At 40.1% G+C, this 20,106-nt stretch overlaps 1 protein-coding gene and 1 long non-coding RNA gene across 2 annotated transcripts; both read right to left on the minus strand.

Annotated features, from left to right (window-relative positions):
- Positions 1–529: 529 nt before the first annotated feature.
- On the minus strand, positions 530–8,110 carry LOC120551010 (CD209 antigen-like protein E). The gene is made up of 5 exons (XM_039788137.1): positions 8,047–8,110; positions 7,824–7,928; positions 7,430–7,572; positions 6,274–6,386; positions 530–1,401 (listed from the first exon to the last, which is right to left on the minus strand). Exons 1-5 carry the CDS (start codon positions 8,108–8,110, stop codon positions 1,257–1,259), a joined length of 570 nt encoding a protein of 189 aa, XP_039644071.1. The 3' UTR covers positions 530–1,256.
- Positions 8,111–19,283, minus strand: LOC120551207. The gene is made up of 3 exons (XR_005637845.1): positions 19,186–19,283; positions 9,289–9,390; positions 8,111–8,135 (listed from the first exon to the last, which is right to left on the minus strand). It is a non-coding gene; the product is annotated as an uncharacterized LOC120551207 (long non-coding RNA).
- Between the last annotated feature and the right edge of the window lie 823 nt (positions 19,284–20,106).

Consider the following 20,106-nt stretch of genomic DNA (forward strand, 5'->3'; position numbering starts at 1 on the left):
TATCACTTCTGGTGCAGATTAGATGCTGAGCTTCAAAATAAAATAGTGTTCAAGACTGCCTCAGAAATACACACAAAGAAGATTAATGATTAAAATACACTTTGGAAAAAAGACAAATGCTGTATTACATTTTCAGAGCTCAGAAAAAAGTTGTAATATAATAAATGTACATTTTATTATATTATCTAGGCCTTACACAAGACATTACAAAAACAAAGAGGGACTCAAGATTTCACAATTTGTAATTCCTCACAGGGTTTGTCCAGCCAATAGCAGGAGATAAAACCCTCCCAGAGTCACTGCAGTACCTCTGAAACACCTTCAACCCTGGTTGGGTTTAGGGTGGGTTGGGTACCAAAACTCTGTACTTTTTAGGGTACCAACCGCATTAGGCCGGTAATACCGGGGACCAATTCACATATAATACCCGTGCGTAAATCTTGGTACCTGAGAGCTCATACGTAAGTGTGATCTCCTTGTTCCTCTCTGCATGTTTCACAGATAGCTGGGATCAGCTCTGACACACACACACACAGAGCTACGTCGCCTCTGTAGCTTGTTCAAGTCGCAGCGAGTCACATTAATGCAAATAAAGCCGTCCCAAGTGTGGTTACACTTTTCAAAATGCCACGCAGACAGCGTCCGCTGCAATATAATATTTTTTTATTTCTATAGCACAACTCAGCAACAAGGCAATTCAAAACGCTTAAATCATAAAACATTAAAGAGCAGTTAAAAACTTTCATGAAAGAAATAAAAAAAATAACAACAGCCTACATTGGAATAAGATACAAATACAAGAATACCAGCTGCAGCGTAAGACATGAATAATGATTTGATTTGATAGGTTGTAGGGATGAGTTGGGGGCAGTGGTGTAGTCTAGTTTATTGTAGTGGGTATACCACAGTAGTCTCTGTGCATGATCCAAAGTGTTTGTTGAGTTTGCGGTAACATTACACAATATGTATTTGCGATAAACAAAAAGCTAAAGTGAAAGTTTTGTCCCAAAACAATGTTGTTACGTATCATTGCACATTTTTAAGTGGCTATATGGAAATGCTATTATAATCCTGTAGGACTACAGAGTAAGGGCTCAGGACTTCTAACCAGATTGTGCACTATGAAGGGCAGAGGGACGATATCTATGTAATCCAGGTTATTTAGAACAACACAGAATAAACTACTGAGCAAAATGTTAAAGTCTGATTTGACAAAGCTGATCCCAACACTACACCCCCCTCTGTCATCACAGAGTTCAGTGAATCTCTTTCTCACAGATCCACTTCTTAGGGCCATGATAACTTCCATCATTTCTTCTTTGTCTCCATTTTCCTTGTTGATCGCAACATGTTACAGCGGTAAAGTTACCGTAATCATGAGGCAGTCCTGATGCCCAGAACCTGTCAGAGAAATAAAACGTCCTTTTATTAAACAGCTGAAACTCCTGATTGGTATTCATTTAAAGTAAACTGTTGAATTTAACGTAACATATTTATATTATCTGTTATTAATACAATTATTTCAATAACTAATTTAAGATTGAGCTTTGTAAATCGATGTAATCGTAACAGCTGCCACTGACAGAATGAACTTTTGTCCTTTACTCCCACATCTCTGTTTTCAGTCATTGAAGGTTTTTACTGACAGGAATCATCCCCAAAAAACAAGCTATCACAGGTTTTCTGATATCTAACCAAGATGGCGCCCTTTCTTTGGTTTCTGCTGCTAGAGTCTGTTTTTAAAAGCCCAGCAGCCGGTCCTATAGACTTCACATTTTGATTCAGTCACACACATTAAACTACAGCAGCTGTTCAGGCCTGTGAAAGTTTAACAGATATTAAATCTTTATGGTTTAAGACTTCACTATACATTTATAATGTTTACAGGGAGCTCCTCTGTTGGTGGTTTCAAAGCTGACTCTGGTCCCCGTCTCTCCAGCTTCATCTTCAGACGTCATCCATGGGACTGATGCTCAGGTTTATCTAAAAGGTCTACCAGTCAGCATTTCACTAAAAACTATTGATAGACTCATACAAAAGTAACCCTCTCAATCATCACTTATAACTCACTAGAAGTGTATCCCTGTCTCTTTCTCTCTCTCTCTCTCTCTCTCTCTCTCTCTCGCTTTCTCTGTCTCTCTCTCTCTCCTTATATATGCTTCCTCTAGGTAATATTATTAGGAAACACTCAATTAACTATCACTGTTACGCAGACGACACCCAATTAAGCCAGATGAAAGTGGTCAGTTAGCTAAACTTCAAGCGTGTATTAAAGATATAAAATCCTGGATGACCCACAATTTCCTGATGTTAAACTCAAACAAAACTGAAGTTATTGTGATGGGACCAACGCACCTCCGAACTTCATTATCTAAAGATATAGCTACTCTGGATGGTATTGCCCTGGCCTCCAGCACTACTGTCAGAAATTTAGGAGTTATTTTTGATCAGGATATATCCTTTAACGCCCACTTAAAACAAACCTCAAGAACAGCCTTTTTCCATCTTCGTAACATTGCCAAAATTAGGAATATCCTGTCTCAAAATGCTGAAAAGCTAGTCCATGCATTTGTTACTTCCAGGCTAGATTACTGCAATTCCTTACTATCAGGTTGCTCAAATAAGTCCATTAAGACTCTCCAGCTGATCCAGAATGCTGCAGCACGTGTTCTGACGAGAACTAAGAGAAGAGATCATATTTCTCCTGTGTTGGCTTCTCTGCACTGGCTTCCTGTGAAATCTAGGATCGAATTTAAAATCCTCCTCCTGACCTACAAAGCTCTAAATGGTCAAGCACCATCATACCTAGAAGAGCTCTTAGTACCTTATTGTCCTAGTAGAGCACTGTGCTCCCAGAATGCAGAGCTACTTGTGGTTCCTAGAGTCTCTAAAAGTAGACTGGGGGCCAGACCCTTCAGATTTCAGGCTCCGCTCCTGTGGAACCAGCTCCCACTTTGGGTTCGAGGGCCATCTGCTCCTCTTCGTAGTCATCAGTTTTATTTATTATATAATCAATAATATAGCGAGAGTAGAGGGAGGCAGGCCAGTACAGCCCGATCCAGTTGGGGAGAGTTCTATCCCGACCAGGCACCTCTCTCTAACCTGCCTCTCTTAGTTATGCTATTATAATTCTAGACTGCCGGGGAAGTTCCTTCCTTCCTGTGACACACTGAGCTGCTCTCTCATCTCTGTTTCCACTTGTTTGCTTTTGTATGCATCCTGTCCCAGAACTGCTTGTTACTAACCTAGCTCCTTACATAAGAGTCCTTATGTTTCTTCTTCGCAGAGCAAAACTCTGCGATTCCCTGCAATTCCCGGCCGCATCCTGCTGCTTCCACCGCATCCACCCATGCTCTGCAGCGCCACGTTACATCCCGCAACGCCCTGCTATGATGTTCATATGCACAGAGTAGTCAGGATCCGGTATAGGAGACTGCACTACTCAGTATGACATGATGTGCCCTGCTATGACATGAACTTCCACGATGACCTTCAAAGTCACTGTTCCATTATCTTTAATGTGACTATTATTGCCACTGTTCATCACACCCCCAACCAGCCCATCAGACACTGCCTACCAAGAGTCTGGGTCTGCCGAGGTTTCTTCCTAAAAGGGAGTTTCTCCTCGCCACTGTCGCAATAGCCACTGCTAATGCTTGCTCTTGAGGGAATTACTGTAATTGTTGGGGTTTTGGAATTTAGTGTGGTCTAGACCTACTCTATCTGTAAAGTATCTTGAGATAACACTGTTATGATTTGATACTATAAATAAAATTGAATTGAATTGAGTGAATGGCAGATTGAGTGTGGAGAGCGTGGTTTGTGCTGATTTCTTTCAGCGTGTGTGAGTTTATCTTACTCTTTTTTCTCTTTTTTTGTGTATGTGTACGTGTATATTTCTTTTCATTAGTTAGTGGTGTGTTTCGAGTTTTGGTGGTTTGGTGGTGGTGTAACTGGCGGTGTGTCTTTGTTTGGCACAATGCTGGTGGCGCTAGCCGCTGCGGCTGAGTTTGAGAAGCTGATTCGCCGTCATGTGATTAAACTCAGCCCAGTTGTACAATGTTCTGTGGAGGAGGCAGGTTTAGCGGTGGGAGAGGTGGTTGGGTTCAGCAGCATTAAGTCTGCTTCCCGTATGAACGGAGCAATCGTTATCTTCCTGGACAGTACCACTAAAGTAAGCGAGGTGGTGGAGAACGGTGTAGTGATCCAAGACACTTTACCTCCCGTTCTCCCGCTGGTTATTCCGGCCATAAGGGTAACGATCTCAAATGCTCCATTCATTAAAAATTAAATGTGGGCTGTCTCTCTGGAGAATGCCTCAGGAAAAGCTTTTTACGGTCTGATGGTGAAAACACTGAATAGGACCAAGCTGAATAGACGGACTGACACTTCAAGGAGGAGTCACCTTGGTCTTGATCCAAGTTTTAGACCTGCTTGGAGGTATGGAGGCATGCAGTGGGTTTCTACTCAGAGCTTTACAGCAGTGAGTACAAAGAAGAAGAACTGTTTGAATCCTTCTGTGAAGGGTTGCCCAAAGTCCCAGAACACTTTAAGTGCTTGAAGAACCACTGGCATTGCAGGAACTGTTCTCAGCCCTGCAGAGTATGGAGGGGGGGAAGGCCCCGGGCATTGATGGGATCCCAATGGAGTTTTACAAGGAGTCCTGGAGGGACTTGGGTGAAGATCTTTTAATGTTTTTTAATGAGAGTTTTAAAGACATGTAGCTACCGCTAAGTTGCAGGAGAGCAGTTATAACTCTCTTACCGAAGAAAGGGGATCTACAAGAGATCAAAAACTGGCGTCCTGTGTCTTTTCTACGTACACACTATAAAATCCTGTCCAAAGCATTGGCCAACAGACTGAGAGAGGTGCTGGAGATGGTAATCCATGAAGACCAGACATACGGTGTAGGTCCATCTTGGACAATGTGTCCTTAATTAGAGATATTTTGGACATCTATAGTTCTTTGGGTATTGAAACTGGTCTTATTTCATTGGACCAGGAAAAGGCTTTTGAACGGGTTGAGCACCTTTATCTCTGGAAAACTCTATTGGACTGTAGTCCCCAGACTGTACCCTGGGGACTACAGTCCAATACAAGAACAGGCCAAGTGCATTGAACAAACTAACGACTGGATGTGCCAGAATTTTCTTAAACTAAATGAAGAAAAAACTGAGGTGATTATTTTTGGAGCAAAAGATGAACGATTAAAAGTCTGCGCTCATCTTCAAACAACAATGTTAAAAACAACAGACAAAGCCAGAAATCTTGGTGTAATTTACTGGGGACTTTTTTAAATGTGATGGACTCTAAGTATGTGGACTTGTATACTGTCAAAGGAAAGGTTGTGTACAAATAGTGTGTAAAATTTCTTAACAGAGATAAACTGGATTTAACAAAAAGTAAACAAAGTGTGGAGACAGAGACTGGGTGTGGACACAGTGTGGAGACAGAGACTGGAGTTTTTTTTTTATAAATCTCTTCTGAAGAAAAGGACTGGAGATTTACAGTGGAGGATTTTACATGGAGCCATTGCTATAAATGCTTTGATTTCTGTGATCAAGCCAACAGTTTTAAGTGGTTGTCCATTCTGTGGCAAAGTACAGACAGTTTTTCACAGTTTTTACGAATGCCAGAGACTTTGGAAGCTGTTTGATGTGCTCGAGAAGTTTTTTATACGCTTTGGTGAGAAGTGGTCTAAGGTTGCTTTAAGTTTTGGAGCCGGCTATAAAAAAGCAGATGCCTGTAAATGGCAATTACTTATTCTGATTGTAGGAGAGGTTAAATTGTCCATCTACAGTAGCAGGAAGAATAAAGTGGAGGACAGGGCAGGACAGGAAGCACTTCCTGTTTTCATCTCTTTAGTGAAAGATAGAGTCTGGCTTGATTTTAGGTTTCATAAATAAATGAATAACATTGATGAGCTTCTCAAACAGTGGTGCTATAAATATGCATTATGTTCTGAAGTAGGAGATGATTTAATATTTGTCAGAATATTTAGGTAGGGATGTGATTGCTTGTCGTGTAAATTACCTGTTTTTTAGGTGCATATTTTCTGTGGCCCTATTTATTGTGATGGGAAATTTTTTTTGGTGTTTCTAGTTTTTAAAATAAAGATTTATAAAAATCAAAAATCTCTTTCTCTCTCTCTCAAACACTAATTGTAAAAAGCAGCTTTAACTCAGCATCCTTCTATTTAAAACACTTATTTTAGTGACAAACAGTGAATTTGATGGACTAGTGATGAAAACAAAAACCTTTAAAATGTCTCACGTTTCTGTCAGCGGTGATCCGTCGACCCATTGCCATTTGTATTCTCCTTGTCTCCGTCCATACCGTAGACCAATCCAGTACTCTCCATCCTTACTCAGCTCAGTGACAAACTTCTAGAAGTTGACAAGAGACATAAATCATTTCTCTGTTCACAGTTCAACATTTGTGATGTAGTAAAGTCATCGTGTGACTGCATCTAAAGGAAAGAGAAAATGTATTGCAAGAAAAAATCCCCCCATGATGCATCAATCAGACACACTAATCAGTGTTTCCTCTATATTGATTTATTAGTGGCGGCCCACCATGGCAAAATTTCTGCCACCATGGTATCAGAAATAGGGCTGTACAAAAAATGTAGTCGCGGTTGCCTTTTAAATTATCCTGCCACTCACATTGCAATTTAACAACAAGTAGAACTATTCAGAGGTTCTTGGCCCATCCAGTTTAACTCCACATACTGTTGTGTTGATGTAGTTTAGTGTCAAAACATTCACTTTCTTCCGAGTCCACTATTAAACCAACAGCTCCACCAAAAATGTCCCGTTAGAAATCCGTTCTAAGTGTAGACCTGTTATAGATGTTAAGTGCCCTATAATTCCTCAAAAATACATATCAATCACAACTGTAAATATGCCTCATTGTGTGTGAATAGAGGTGAATAAATATATTTGTTTGTGTTGCAGCGAAGTGTCAGTTCTGTTTCACACGTAAAACATTTGGCGGCGGGACCTGCCCCCACTGCTAAAATAAATCCTAAAGGAAACACTGCTAATCATACACAAATAACCAACCATAGTTTCGAACTATTTAGAACAACAACAAACAACATGGAAAATCTTGACAAACAGACTGTGGTTTTAGTTTTAGTTTTTGTCACTTTGACAATCAGCCTCAACAAACACAACAGGGATCCCTCAGTCCACCACACACTGAGGACTGGACTCAACAGCATGACAGAAAACATTATTAACAGAGGGAAGTGAAGAAAGACATTTATAATCAGCAAAGAAACAGAGAATGCATGAGGAACTGCACCGCTAGTGCTCAGAAGGCAGTTAGCATTTCAAGTTTTTTTTTAAATATTTAAAAATATGATATATTATATTTTTATTTAAATATTTCCATTCTAAGATCACTCATAAACAAACACCCTAACCTGTTCCTCTTCGTTGTTTATGACGACCAGATGTGCTCCACTCTGCTCACAGTCATCTCTGCTTCCATACCAATACTTCCTCTTTTCAGATTTAAAGTAAAAACTGCATCCAAATCTCTTCCATCTGTCCGGACAGAGCTTCTCTTAAAGTCAAACAAATGTAGTTTCACTATTTAAAGATCTTTCATGTTTCCCTGTCAGGATGTTTACTCTGTAAATACTTTTCACTCAGGTTTTACATCTCATTAGCAACTGACTGTCTCACAGAAATTTTCACATCATCAGCAAAACAGTTTAAAAGTATGAAACTGTTTAATCAACGATAACTACACAATCAAGTTCTATGATGTAAATGTGTATAATACAGGTGTTTACTGATCTTAAACTTTCTCACCTTTAATTCTGGTCTTCAGCGTCTTTACTTCATCCTGTAACTGACTGAGATTTACACTCAGTGTTTCATAGCTGCTCTGTAACTGACTGATTTCGATGGATTTGTCTTGAGATAAACAGCAATAGATAAAAGTTAGACAGTTTGAATAAATTGAATTTGAGATTTTTTATAGACAGTGTGAAGTTTGATCCTGTGTCTTATGGTGATTTAAAACCTTTCTTACCAGAAACGTTGCTCTGGATCTGGCGGTTGTAGCTGCTTAGTTGGTCAAATCTGGTCTGCAGCATTCGTATCTGGTCTGCAGCAAAGTGACTGAAATATAAGCTAAGGTTTAAGCCTTTATGATTGATTCACTCCATGGTGTTGCAGCAGCACGCAACAGAAATAAGTACAGTTACATAGAGAAAGGTAATAAAAAAATTGTATACAATTTAAAACTATAAAAGAGCAAAAAGACTCAAAAATATCTGGTGAAAAATACAACAAAATAAGAAACAGACCAACAACACTAAATCATTCTGCTTTAAACTAAAGACGGAAATAATTAACTTCCTGCGCACAATGAAATATCACTTTGACTATGAATGAATTGAAAAAATAAAACAGGAAAAACTACAACTTTAAACCACAACCATGACCATGGGCGTCAGTTTGGTTTGAAATGTGCTGCGGGGACAGAGATGCATTCGGAAGTGCATTTTCAGAAGTGGGGCGGGTACAATGACATATTTATTTTGTATCCCTCTTTCGCACAGGGTCATGTTTTGAAAGACACTGTCCTGTAGCTTACTGATGTAAATGAATAAAAATGTATACAAAAATGTGATGATGTCCGACACGTTTTATGAAGAAGAAAGCCTTTAGTTTTCAAAAAGAATTAAACATATGACCCACTATGTTTTGCTCCATGTACCATGTTGACAATGTGACATGACGTGCCATCAGACTCAGAGAGAGGAGCTGCGCTGAATTACAAAAAAAACCCACTTCTGGAGTACAAAATGACTCATGACGAAATCTGATAGGTACGCGTACCCACCGTCCCCACCGAAATCGACGCCTATGACCATGACAGTATCAAGTGTGAAAAAGAACCAAAACAAGCTCCGTTTTAGCACACGTCACTTTAACAGCCCTCCCAAAAAAAAAAACAGTCTGCTCTGATTGGCTTATGAAAAGGAATAGTTAGTGGTGAAGCTGTGGGTGGAGATACTTAGATGGGGGCGGTATTTTCTAATGAGTCTGCATGAGAAAGAGGAAAGGGAGTCAAATGTGAATAGCTTGTTGAATCGCATGTTTTATGATCTAGGCAGCTTACAACAATCTGACTGGGTTGTCTTATTTCACAGTTGGGATTGGTAGTCACTCCAAATACCAAAACATATTTGCACGAGCACTGAAAATGTATTTCATGATATTTCTCCTTTAAGATATGACAGTTTGTATTAAAAACATAATTACTCACAGCGAACGAAGAGTCCAGCCAATACCAGAAGATAAAACCCTCCCAGAGTCACTGCAGTAGCTCTGAAGCACCTTCTGTTGCAGGCTGCAGGATTGCGTGGTCCTACAGAGACAAAATACATCCAGAACATGTTTTATTATTTGTTTAGGCAAGGCAAGGCAAGGCAGCTTTATTTGTATAGCACATTTCAGCAACAGGGCAATTCAAAGTGCTTTACATAAAACATTAAAGAGCAGTTAGAAAGCAATTTAAAACAATTTTAAAACATTAATAAACAAATTAAAACAAGAATAAAATTGATAGTGCAGTATAAGAATAAAAGTTACAGTGCAGTATAAGAAATTAAAGTTAATAAAATAGATTATTTAAAGAAAAGCAACATCAAAAAGATAGGTCTTTAGCTTAGATTTAAAAGAACTGAGATTTGCAGCGGACCTGCAGGTTTCTGGGAGTTTGTTCCAGATATGTGGAGCATAAAAACTGAACGCTGCTTCCCCCTGTTTAGTTCTCACTCTGGGGACAACAAGTAGACCTGTCCCAGACGACCTGAGAGGTCTGGGTGGGTCATAGTGTAGTAGCAGATCAGAAATGTATTTTGGCACTAAACCGTTTAGTGATTTATAAACCAGTAAAAGTATTTTGAAATCAATTCTTTGAGGCACTGGAAGCCAGTGTAAAGACTTCAGTACTGGAGTGATGTGATCCACTTTCCTGGTTTTAGTGAGGACTCGAGCAGCAGCGTTCTGAATCAGCTGCAGCTGTCTGATTGATTTTTTAGGGAGACCTGTAAAGACACCGTTACAGTAGTCAAGTCTACTGAAGATAAAAGCATGGACAAGTTTTTCCAGATCTTGCTGAGACATAAGTCCTCTAACCCTTGATATATTTTTAAGGTGATAATATGCTGATTTTTTTATTATGTTAATGTGGCTGTTAAAATTTAGGTCTGAGTCCATGACTACACCAAGATTTCTGGCTTTGTCTGTTGTTTTTAACATTGTCGTTTGAAGCTGAGGCTGACTTTCAATCGTTCCTCTTTGCTCCAAAAACAACCACCTCGCTTTTTCTTCATTTAATTTAAGAAAGTTCTGGCACATCCAATCATTAATTTGTTCAATGCACATATTTAATTGTTGTATTGGGCTATTAGTTCCCTGGCGATAAGGTTATGTAAATTTGTGTGTCATCTGCATAACTATGGTAAGTTATTTTGTTGTTTTCCATAATCTGAGCCAGTGGAAGCATGTAGATGTTGAACAGAAGAGGCCCCAGAACTGAGCCTTGGGGAACTCCGCACGTCATGTTTGTATGCTCAGATGTATAATTACCTATAGACACAAAGTAGTCCCTATTCTTTAAATAGGATTCAAACCACTTTAGTACTGAGCCAGAAAGACCAACCCAGTTTTCCAATCGGTCAAGCAATATGTCATGGTCTACTGTATCAAATGCAGCACTAAGATCAAGTAATACTAAGACTGAAATTTTGCCACTATCTGTGTTTAAGTGGATGTCATTAAAGACTTTAACAAGAGCCGTCTCAGTGCTGTGGTGTGGTCGAAAACCTGACTGGAAGGCATCAAAACTGTTGTTTAGCAATAAGAAAAGATTGAGTTGTTGAAAAACCACTTTTTCTATGATTTTACTTAAAAATGGAAGGTTTGATATTGGCCTATAGTTGCTCATTAGTGTCCGTGTCTATATTGTTCTTTTTAGGAGTGGCTTGATGACTGCAGTTTTCAGGGCCTGTGGAAAGATACCTGAGAGCAGAGATGTGTTTACAATCTGTAGAAGATCAGAAGCCAAACACTTCGAAACATTTTTGAAAACACCCGTTGGTAGAATATCAAGGCAACAGGAGGAGGTTTTCAGATGTTGTATAATGTCCTCCAGGTTTTTAAGGTTGATCGTATGAAATTGTGTCATGTTGGAATTTGTTTTGCGTGCATACTGTGACAACACATATCCTGTACTTGATATGGAGGCACTGACTGTTTGTCTAATTTTCTGAATTTTGTCTGTGAAGAAGGAGGCAAAGTCGTTGCAAGCCTTGGTAGACAACAGTTCAGATGCTACCGGTACTGGAGGGTTTGTTAATCTATCAACAGTAGCAAACAAAGCACGTGAATTATTATTGTTTCTGGCGATAATGTCAGAGAAAAAGGACCGTCTTGCATTTCTTAGTTCCAGATTATAAATGCGAAGTCTCTCTTTATAAGTGTTATAATGGACCTGGAGATTAGATTTTCGCCAACTGCGTTCAGCTTTTCGACACTCTCTTTTTTCTGTTCTCACACCTATAAAATTTCTCCATGGAGATCTTTTCTTACCAGAGACAGTTTTGACCTTAGTGGGAGCAATAGCATCAATAACATTCGTAATTTTACAGTTGAAATTATCTACCAGCTCAGTGACTGAGGCCCCAGTGAGGGTTGGTGTAGCGGAGAAAAGCTGAATGAATGATTCACTGGTGTTTTCAGTGATATACCGTTTTCTGATTAACTTTGTTTGAACACTTTTGGGCACAGAGATAGTGCTGTTAAAGAAAACACAGGAATGATCAGAGAGAGCAACATCAGTCACCACAACCTTGGGAATGTTCAGACCCTTGGAGGAGATAATAACAAGTCCAGAGTGTGCCCTTATTGTGCGTGGGCTGTGTCACATGCTGAGTCAGTCCATAGCTCTCAAAAACACAACACAGTTCTTTGGTCCCTCGGTCCTGGGGGTTGTCAACATGAATGTTAAAATCACCAGCAATAATTACACGGTCAAAGTTAATACAGATTATAGACAGCAGTTCATTAAAATCTCGTCAAAGAAGGATGCACAGTATTTAGGTGGCCTGTAGATATTTAGAAGTAGAGCTTGAGGGGGGAGGACTTAGCTGAAGAGCCACATATTCAAAAGAAGCAAAATTTCCGTAAGATATTTGCGTACATTGGAATGAGTCATTAAACAAAATGGCGACTCCAACTCCCTTCTTATTCACTCTATTCTCACTCATAAAACTAAAGTTAGGGGCTGACTCAATGAGAACAGCAGCACTGTTATTATGGTCCAACCAGGTTTCAGTTAAAAACAAAAATCAAGATTGTTCTTGATAATGAAGTCATTGATTAAAAATGATTTTCCTGCCAAAGATCTTAACGTTTTAGTAGGGCTAGTGTTAGTGCGTTTTCATTTTTGGGGACAGACTGTGGCTGACGAGGGAATGGATGCTAAATTTGCAAAGTTTGCAGTTACGTGCTTATTCGCCATTCTTTTTCTATTACCTATCACAACATAAATTGTGGAAGAACCTATTACGTAGGGCCCAGGCTTGTCTTGGAAAGAGTCATGAGTGCTACTATGCATGCAGCTTGGACCCAGCCCATATCAGTTAATGCTTACTGCATTTTGCGCACAAGCATCCTTATCAGTTTGGGGGGAAAGGAGTTAGCTGCCGTCCTTGAGGGGCAGAGGTGCCTGTGCGTTTTTGATACGAGAAGGAAGGGGGCATACTTGGTTCCAGCATTTACTAGCTGCTTCATCTGGTCAGTGAACTCCAACAGGGGATGGGGAAAGAGGGGGAGCCGCATATCCTTAAAGAGGTCCTCATAGCTGTCGGGTTTGTCACAGGGGCTTGAGGAGTGTTGTAACGGTGAGAAGGGGGGGTTGAGATTTCTCATCTCCGGTCTTTGGTCTCCCATGGTCAAATCTTTGCTCAGGTGGGGGCTGTGGTGGCTCACTGCCGCACTTTGTTGTTGTGTTTTCTTCCTCTTGTTTTGGTTCATCTTGTCGTCGCCCTTTGGCCAAGGGAGCAGATGGTGCTAGAAAGTAAAGTAGGCTCGAGGTGAACAGCATTACTCCTGGCTTGTTAAGGAATAGTCCATCTGCTTTAAAAAGATGTCTGCAGCCCCAGAAAATGTTAAAATTGTCAATGAACTGCAGAGAATGGTTGGTACATGCATTTGAAAGCCATCTGTTCAGTGCCAACAGTCTGCCGAATCTCTCAGCTCCTCCTCTGACTGGCGGTATAGGGCCACTGTATGGAGTTATATTCCTATCTTTAATCAAGAGCGCATTCTTTCAATTTGAGAGCATTTCTCACTGATATTACGTTCAGATTTTGTAATAATTTCCCTCAAAACCTTGCTCTCACACTCAAATAGTCCTGCTCGCGCTTGGATTTTCTCTGCTTGTGCTCAAAGTTTGTGCTCGCGCTTGGATTTGCTCTGCTTGCACTCAAACTTTCTGCTTGGACTCAGATATGTTGTTGTTTGGACAGATTTCCTGCTCTCAGCTTTGAACCTTCTCCTCGCACTCAGGCTGATTCTGCTTACTTGCAAAGTTTCTGCTCTCGGATTTCTCCTGGCGCTGCCGGATTTTTTTGTGTTATAACCCTATCAAAAGTCAACAACCAATAGAATGCTAGCTGTAGTGTTGACCAATGAAATGATCCCAACCCCGTTGAGGGTGCTGCTCACTTTACTTTAGAACGTCTGTTGAGGGCTGCGCACTGTAACCTGACTGTAACCAAGTTTATATATCCCGCCGCTTATAGATTTATTATAAGTATATGTCAACAATGTGCACAGAATGGTCGACGCATTTCACCTGCACCCGTCAGGAAACGGGAGAAAGCTTTGAAGTGGACGTATGAAGTTATGTCCACAACTCAACGAGGGTGAGTAACATAACGTAAGCACTCAGCTAGCTAGCTAGCATATGGCCTAGCTTGATGTCCAGAAACAAATAGACGTGGTTTAATGTACCTAAACAATGATCAATGATTACCAAATTTCTCTCTGATATTGCTCCTCATAACCACTGAAAACTGTCAAAAAAAACCACCCAAAGTCCAATTATTATGGACGTTATGTGACTGATAACTGATTGATATCTGATTGATCATTGTTTAGGTACATTAAGTTACCACGTGCTCTTTTCAGCGTTAAGTTAGAATGTCCCGCTGCTGTTGAGGGAAACTGTAGTCTCCTGAGCGACTGATCGTCCATTTTGCCCCTTTCACATAATAAATATGGCTATGAAATGGAACATGAAATATATAAATAATATTTCAGGGACTTTTATTTATTCCGCTTCATTTATATGCACGTTATATTCAAAGGAAGTTTAGTTATCTCGCAGGCTCAGACTAAAAGCAGCAGCAAGCCTGCCTGACATCAGTGCATAGCATATCACTGCAAAGTAAATAAAATAAGAATAAATCACGAGCGTAGATTCCCAGGTCAGCTAGAGCGGGTAACGCCAGCTCTGCAAGACGGACCAGAGTCAGTCAGCACCGGGGAGCCGCGAACCGCGGGACCAAGCTCACAGGGCTGGTACTAGCTGCTAGCTGGGCTGCAGCAGCTAATATTAGAATATTAGACCCAGCACCGGAGGTCTGATCCCCAGGATTTAAAACGAAAATCAAATAACCATTTGTTTTTAATACCTGTTTATGAAATGAAAATCAAATGAACGAAAAAGTACACGGACCCAGTCTGTTAAGTACAATTTCACCACTAATAAAACAGATCTAGAGATGATATGCTTTATTTGCAACTTAAATGTAATTTTTTAATTAATACAAAGCAAACTGAGCAGAATGAACAAGTATTTTGTTGGTTTGTTTCTCTTCTTCCAGGTGTGACTGAAGTACCCGTTGAGCTGCATCACAGCTGCACTATGTGCATGGACCTGTGCCAGTCAGCACATCACTCACCTGTGTGCAGACGACAGGCAGCAGTAGCACAAACCAAGAAGGTTGGCAAGTCTGATAATAATGCAATTGTAAAAATAAAATAATATAATAGTAAAATCATGTTACATACACTTATGTTTCTTGCTTAAATTCACAGGGTGCACAACCAGGCCTGGGAGAGAAAAATTACTGATGTCCACAAAACCAAATCAGAGAAGGTAAGGTAAGATAGTAATGATGTTAAAGCAAGCTATGTACACCTAATATATTACGTGTTGATGTCTATGAATCTGTCTTTAATAGGAGCATACTATACAAAGACAACAGTGGAGAGTTCCTGGATCGGTCTGTCCTCAAAGTGCCAGAGATCTACAAGGACTCTCAACCCTTTTCTGCACCATCAGCGTATAATCAAAGTGATAAAAGAGAGAACAAATTATTGTTTTCTCTGTTGACATGAATAGGTGCCTGCAATGTCTGTCCATATATTCAATCAATTCAATAAATGTTGATAAGTATCACTGCTATTTCTTAAATCATTGTAGTTTTTCAGAGCAATAAGATACAGATTATTAAAACCATGTTCACATTTGCAACAAATTAAAACCCTGATCAAGGCAAATTGTTTTTTCATGTTCCATAACATTTATAAAAAAAAAACAGTACAATTAAATTTACCAGAGCTGACACTTGGTAAATAGCTTTAATTTACCTTGTCAAAACAATGAGTAATTCATAACAAATTGCACAATATTTGACACAAAACCTTAAAAGTGTATGGTTCATACTACGGTGAAGCAGTACAATGTGCCTATAGGATTTACTGTAGCAGGAACATTGATATTGGCAAACAGATGACCCAGGTTCAGGTGAGTTTGTGAGCAGGGTTATGAATAAAGATAAGATAGGCCTAGTGTTCACAAGAGGGATGATTCAGGTATGGCAACACAAATTAAGAATAATTCAATTAAATAGGAGGTATGTACAACTAGTAGAAGATAAATTAACTATACAAGAGCAATTAAGGTAAAGTTTTGAGGTGGCAAGGTAAAGTATAGTCAATAGCATGGAGTCAAGTCAACAGTGTACACCAGAATAATATATACTGTGATTAAGTAATGATACTTACTGTTGTCTGTACTAATATAACACAAAAAAATAATACAGTGTTTGATGCAGAATGGAGAACAACCAAGTCCCATATGAACCCAGGAGACTTTAAGTGCAGCTGTTGATGATGTTCACTACAAACAAAACTTGCAGATGGTTGTAGTCTGTAGCCAGTCATCGTAGCGTAGATCTGGAGCAGATGGTTGTAGTCTGTAGCCAGCCATACAGTAGGTAGATCTGGAGCAGATGGTTGTAGTCTGTAGCCAGCCATACAGTAGGTGGATCTGGAGCAGATGGTTGTAGTCTGTAGCCAGCCATACAGCAGGTAGATCTGGAGCAGATGGTTGTAGTCTGTAGCCAGCCATACAGCAGGTAGATCTACAGATGGTATAGTCTGTAGTCTGCAGCCGTACAGTAGGTAGATCTGGAGCAGATGGTTGTAGTCTGTAGCCAGACATACAGCAGGTAGATCTGGAGTAGCAGGGTGAATTCTAGCTATCATGGGTTGGTGATATGACACACAGATCAACAGGGGTCAAACCCCTCAGCCCCACCTGGATGAAAAGAAAGTAAAACAAAATACTTGTTTTTTCAGTTCAGTTTGCTTTGTATTAATTAAACAAATAACTGCTATTTAAGGAGCAAATAAGAAACCATATCATTTCTAGATCTGTTTTTATTATAGTGATAAAATTGAACTTAACATTACGTTTTATACAGATTGCTATGAATCTATTTTCAAACTAATGTTATATGAAGGAATGAAGACTAAATTCTGATGAACAACACACAACAATGATGCAAAACTGACACAAACAATCCAGTTTCTTGTGTTCTTTCAGTTATATTACAGTTTATGTTTTACTACTGGCTCTAACATGAAATTAGCCAAATCCCAGGAACATGGTTAACCAAACGAGGAAAAAATACAAAGTAGGGTCATCACATATACACACCTGTCCGTCATATGTCGTTCAATCTAGCTAGCTATACAATAAAGAACATATATTTGTTTCTGGACATCAAGCTAGGCTATATGTTAGCGCCATATGCTAGCTAGCTAGCTGGGCGCTTAAGTTATGTTACTCACCCTCGTAGTTGTCGACATAACTTCATACGTCCCACTCAAAGCTTTCTCCCGTTTCCTAACGGGTGCAGGTGAAAGTGTCGCACCATTCTGTGCACATTGTTGACATATACTTATAATAAAGCTATAAACGGCGCGGGGATATATAAACTTGGTTACAGTCAGGTTACAGTGCAGCCGCCCTCAACAGACGTTCTAAAGTAAAGTGAACGCACCCTCAACGGGGTTGGGATCATTTCATTGGTCAACACTACAGCTGGCATTCTATTGGTTGTTGACTTTTGATAGGGTTATAACACACAAAAAATCCAAGCGCGCAGGAGAAATCCGAGAGCAGAAACTTTGCAAGTGAGCAGAATCAGCCTGAGTGCGAGGAGAAGGTTCAAAGCTGAGAGCAGGAAATCTGTCCAAACAACAACATATCTGAGTCCAAGCAGAAAGTTTGAGTGCAAGCAGAGCAAATCCAAAGCGAAAGCACAAACTTTGAGCACAAGCAGAGAAAACCAACGAGCACAAACTTTGAGCACAAGCAGAGCAAATCCAAGCGCGAGCAGTGACTATTTGAGTGTGAGAGCAAGGTTTTGAGGGAAATTATTACAAAATCTGAACGTAATATCAGTGAGAAATGCTCTCAAATTGAAAGAATGCGCTCTTGATTAAAGATAGGAATATAACTCCATACCACTGATAAACACCTTTGCGTTTAGGGAGTTGACTGCGTTCAGCAGATTCATAAAGTCACGATTCAGCACTTCAGACTCTTGCTTTACAACATCATTTGACCCTATATGCAGTATAATGTTCTTCACAGTTGGGTGTGCTGCTATGATATCCTGGATTCTTTGGGCCAAATCAGACACCATGTCTTTGGGAAAACAGAGTATTTTGGTGTTTTTACTGCTTTTATATCTTTCACAGCAGAGTCACCCACAATCAGAGTTTGGGGCCCAGTCGTTAGCTTTCCCTGTAGCTTTTACTTTTAGAATTGCTCTCAGTCCTTCCCCTGCTGTGTGACGATGAGACGTAATCCAGGTTATGTCCAGTGTCCTGCAGCAGAGGAGCAAATCTGTTCTTCACCTGCACACTCAGTTGTTGGGGAGGCATTTTGTTGCTGATTTTCCCTTTTGCAGCTGTCCACGGCTGTGTCCTACTAAGTATAGGGGTTGAAGAGGCACTCTGCCTGGGTGGTAATGCAGGCCAGCCGGTCATATCACAAATCTCAGGGCGCTGTGCTCTGCCCGTTAGTCGTCCTCCCTTTTCCCAGGAAAATGATTTACTCTTAGGCTTTGCACCAAAAGAGTTCCAGGGAGGACTGCCACTTGTTGATTTATTATCCGTTCCGCAGCCCTCTTGTTTCTTTGTGGTCTTGCTGGTGCTAGTTAGCCGTGTGTTAGCATGCTTTTGTCCATTGTTTTGGGTCACTGGTAAAGTGGTGTCATTTCCACATGATCCGTTCACTTCCAGGTTTACTTCTAACCGGTAAATTTTGGTTTCCAGAACTGCAATCTTCTGCAGGAGCTTGTAGTAGTCCTCTATGGAGAAGGGTGGCATCTTGCTGCTAATTAGCTTTAGCTACAGTCACTTTAGGACAGGCTTGAGCTATTGGTAGGCCTCGGTCACGCAGAAAAATGTTCAAATATGACAATAGCCTACTATGTCTACAAAAAATGTATAGTCCAGTGATTTATAAGTATCCAAGAGCCGCTGCTCATAGTTTCTCTCAGAGGAAAAGCAAGATTATCAGCAGAAATATGCAAGCAGAAGCAGGAGCAAGCAGTAGAGCGTCTGCACTGTAAGAAGCAGGAAGGGAAGAGTTTAGTTTGACCGATAAGAATAATGACTTACGAGGCACCAGATTACATCACCAAGACACCTGATAAATACTCACAGTGAATGGTAAATAATGGTGGATTGATTAATTATGAATTAACACTCAATGTCTAGTTTAAATAAAGCCTCACAGAAACTGAAATGAACTTCCCCTTTACAACAATCATCATTTCAGACTTACTGGCTCTTTGTGGCTTGAGTTCAGCGTAAAGCTCTTCATCCTCTAAGATCTTCAGCTGATTCTCCTCCTCCTCTCCACTGTTCTCTTTGACGTTTCTGGTATATCTCACATTGAAGCTCAAACGGCGTAAGGAGCAAGTGCATGTACGCCATCTTGACAAACTGAACTGAACCTATGATTAGGAACTGTCTATGTTTGTGTTGAGCAATCATTTAACACAGGAAGTGGCAGCAGCACAAACCACTAAGACAGGTACACAACTAATACATTTTACTATTAGATGAAAAGTCCACCTTTAAAAAAATGCGTACACAGCTGGTTTCGGCATTAATTCGTTTGGGAATCAGTATAATGAAACCCTTCAGATAAACATTATAAAAGTATATTAAAGTTAAGTAAAGCTAATAAAATAAAGATGTTTATTCCTGATTGTAAAAATTAGGAAATACCCACACAGTATCAGTGCATAGCTGCATTCACACGTCTCTCTGACACAAGAACTTTGACGTAACTACAGTTTTGTTTTGTTCTGTTCAGATCCGTTTTATATTTGTTAATTATTTCAGTGAGTTTACATTACATTAGTAATACATCAGTGAGCCTGATTTCACTCTTTTCGTCCGGATGTCCGTCCCCTTCCTCTGTCTCTGTGTTGGCGTTCTAACCTCCGGTGGATTTGTGAGGACTATGGTTAACTGCTCCTCAGATCTCTGCAGGGTAAATCCAGACAGCTAGCTAGACTATCTGTCCAATCTGAGTTTTCTGTTGCACGACTGAAACTACTTTTGAACATAAAGATGTTCCACCAAAACAAGTTCCTTCCTGAGACTATTTAGCAGAGGCACCGTGGCTCCGTCCGGAGCTTAGCACCGCCCCACGATGATTGTGATTGGTTTAAAGAAATGTCAATAAACCAGAGCA

Source organism: Perca fluviatilis, chromosome 1 (assembly GCF_010015445.1).
Source record: "Perca fluviatilis chromosome 1, GENO_Pfluv_1.0, whole genome shotgun sequence".
NCBI lineage: Eukaryota > Metazoa > Chordata > Actinopteri > Perciformes > Percidae > Perca > Perca fluviatilis.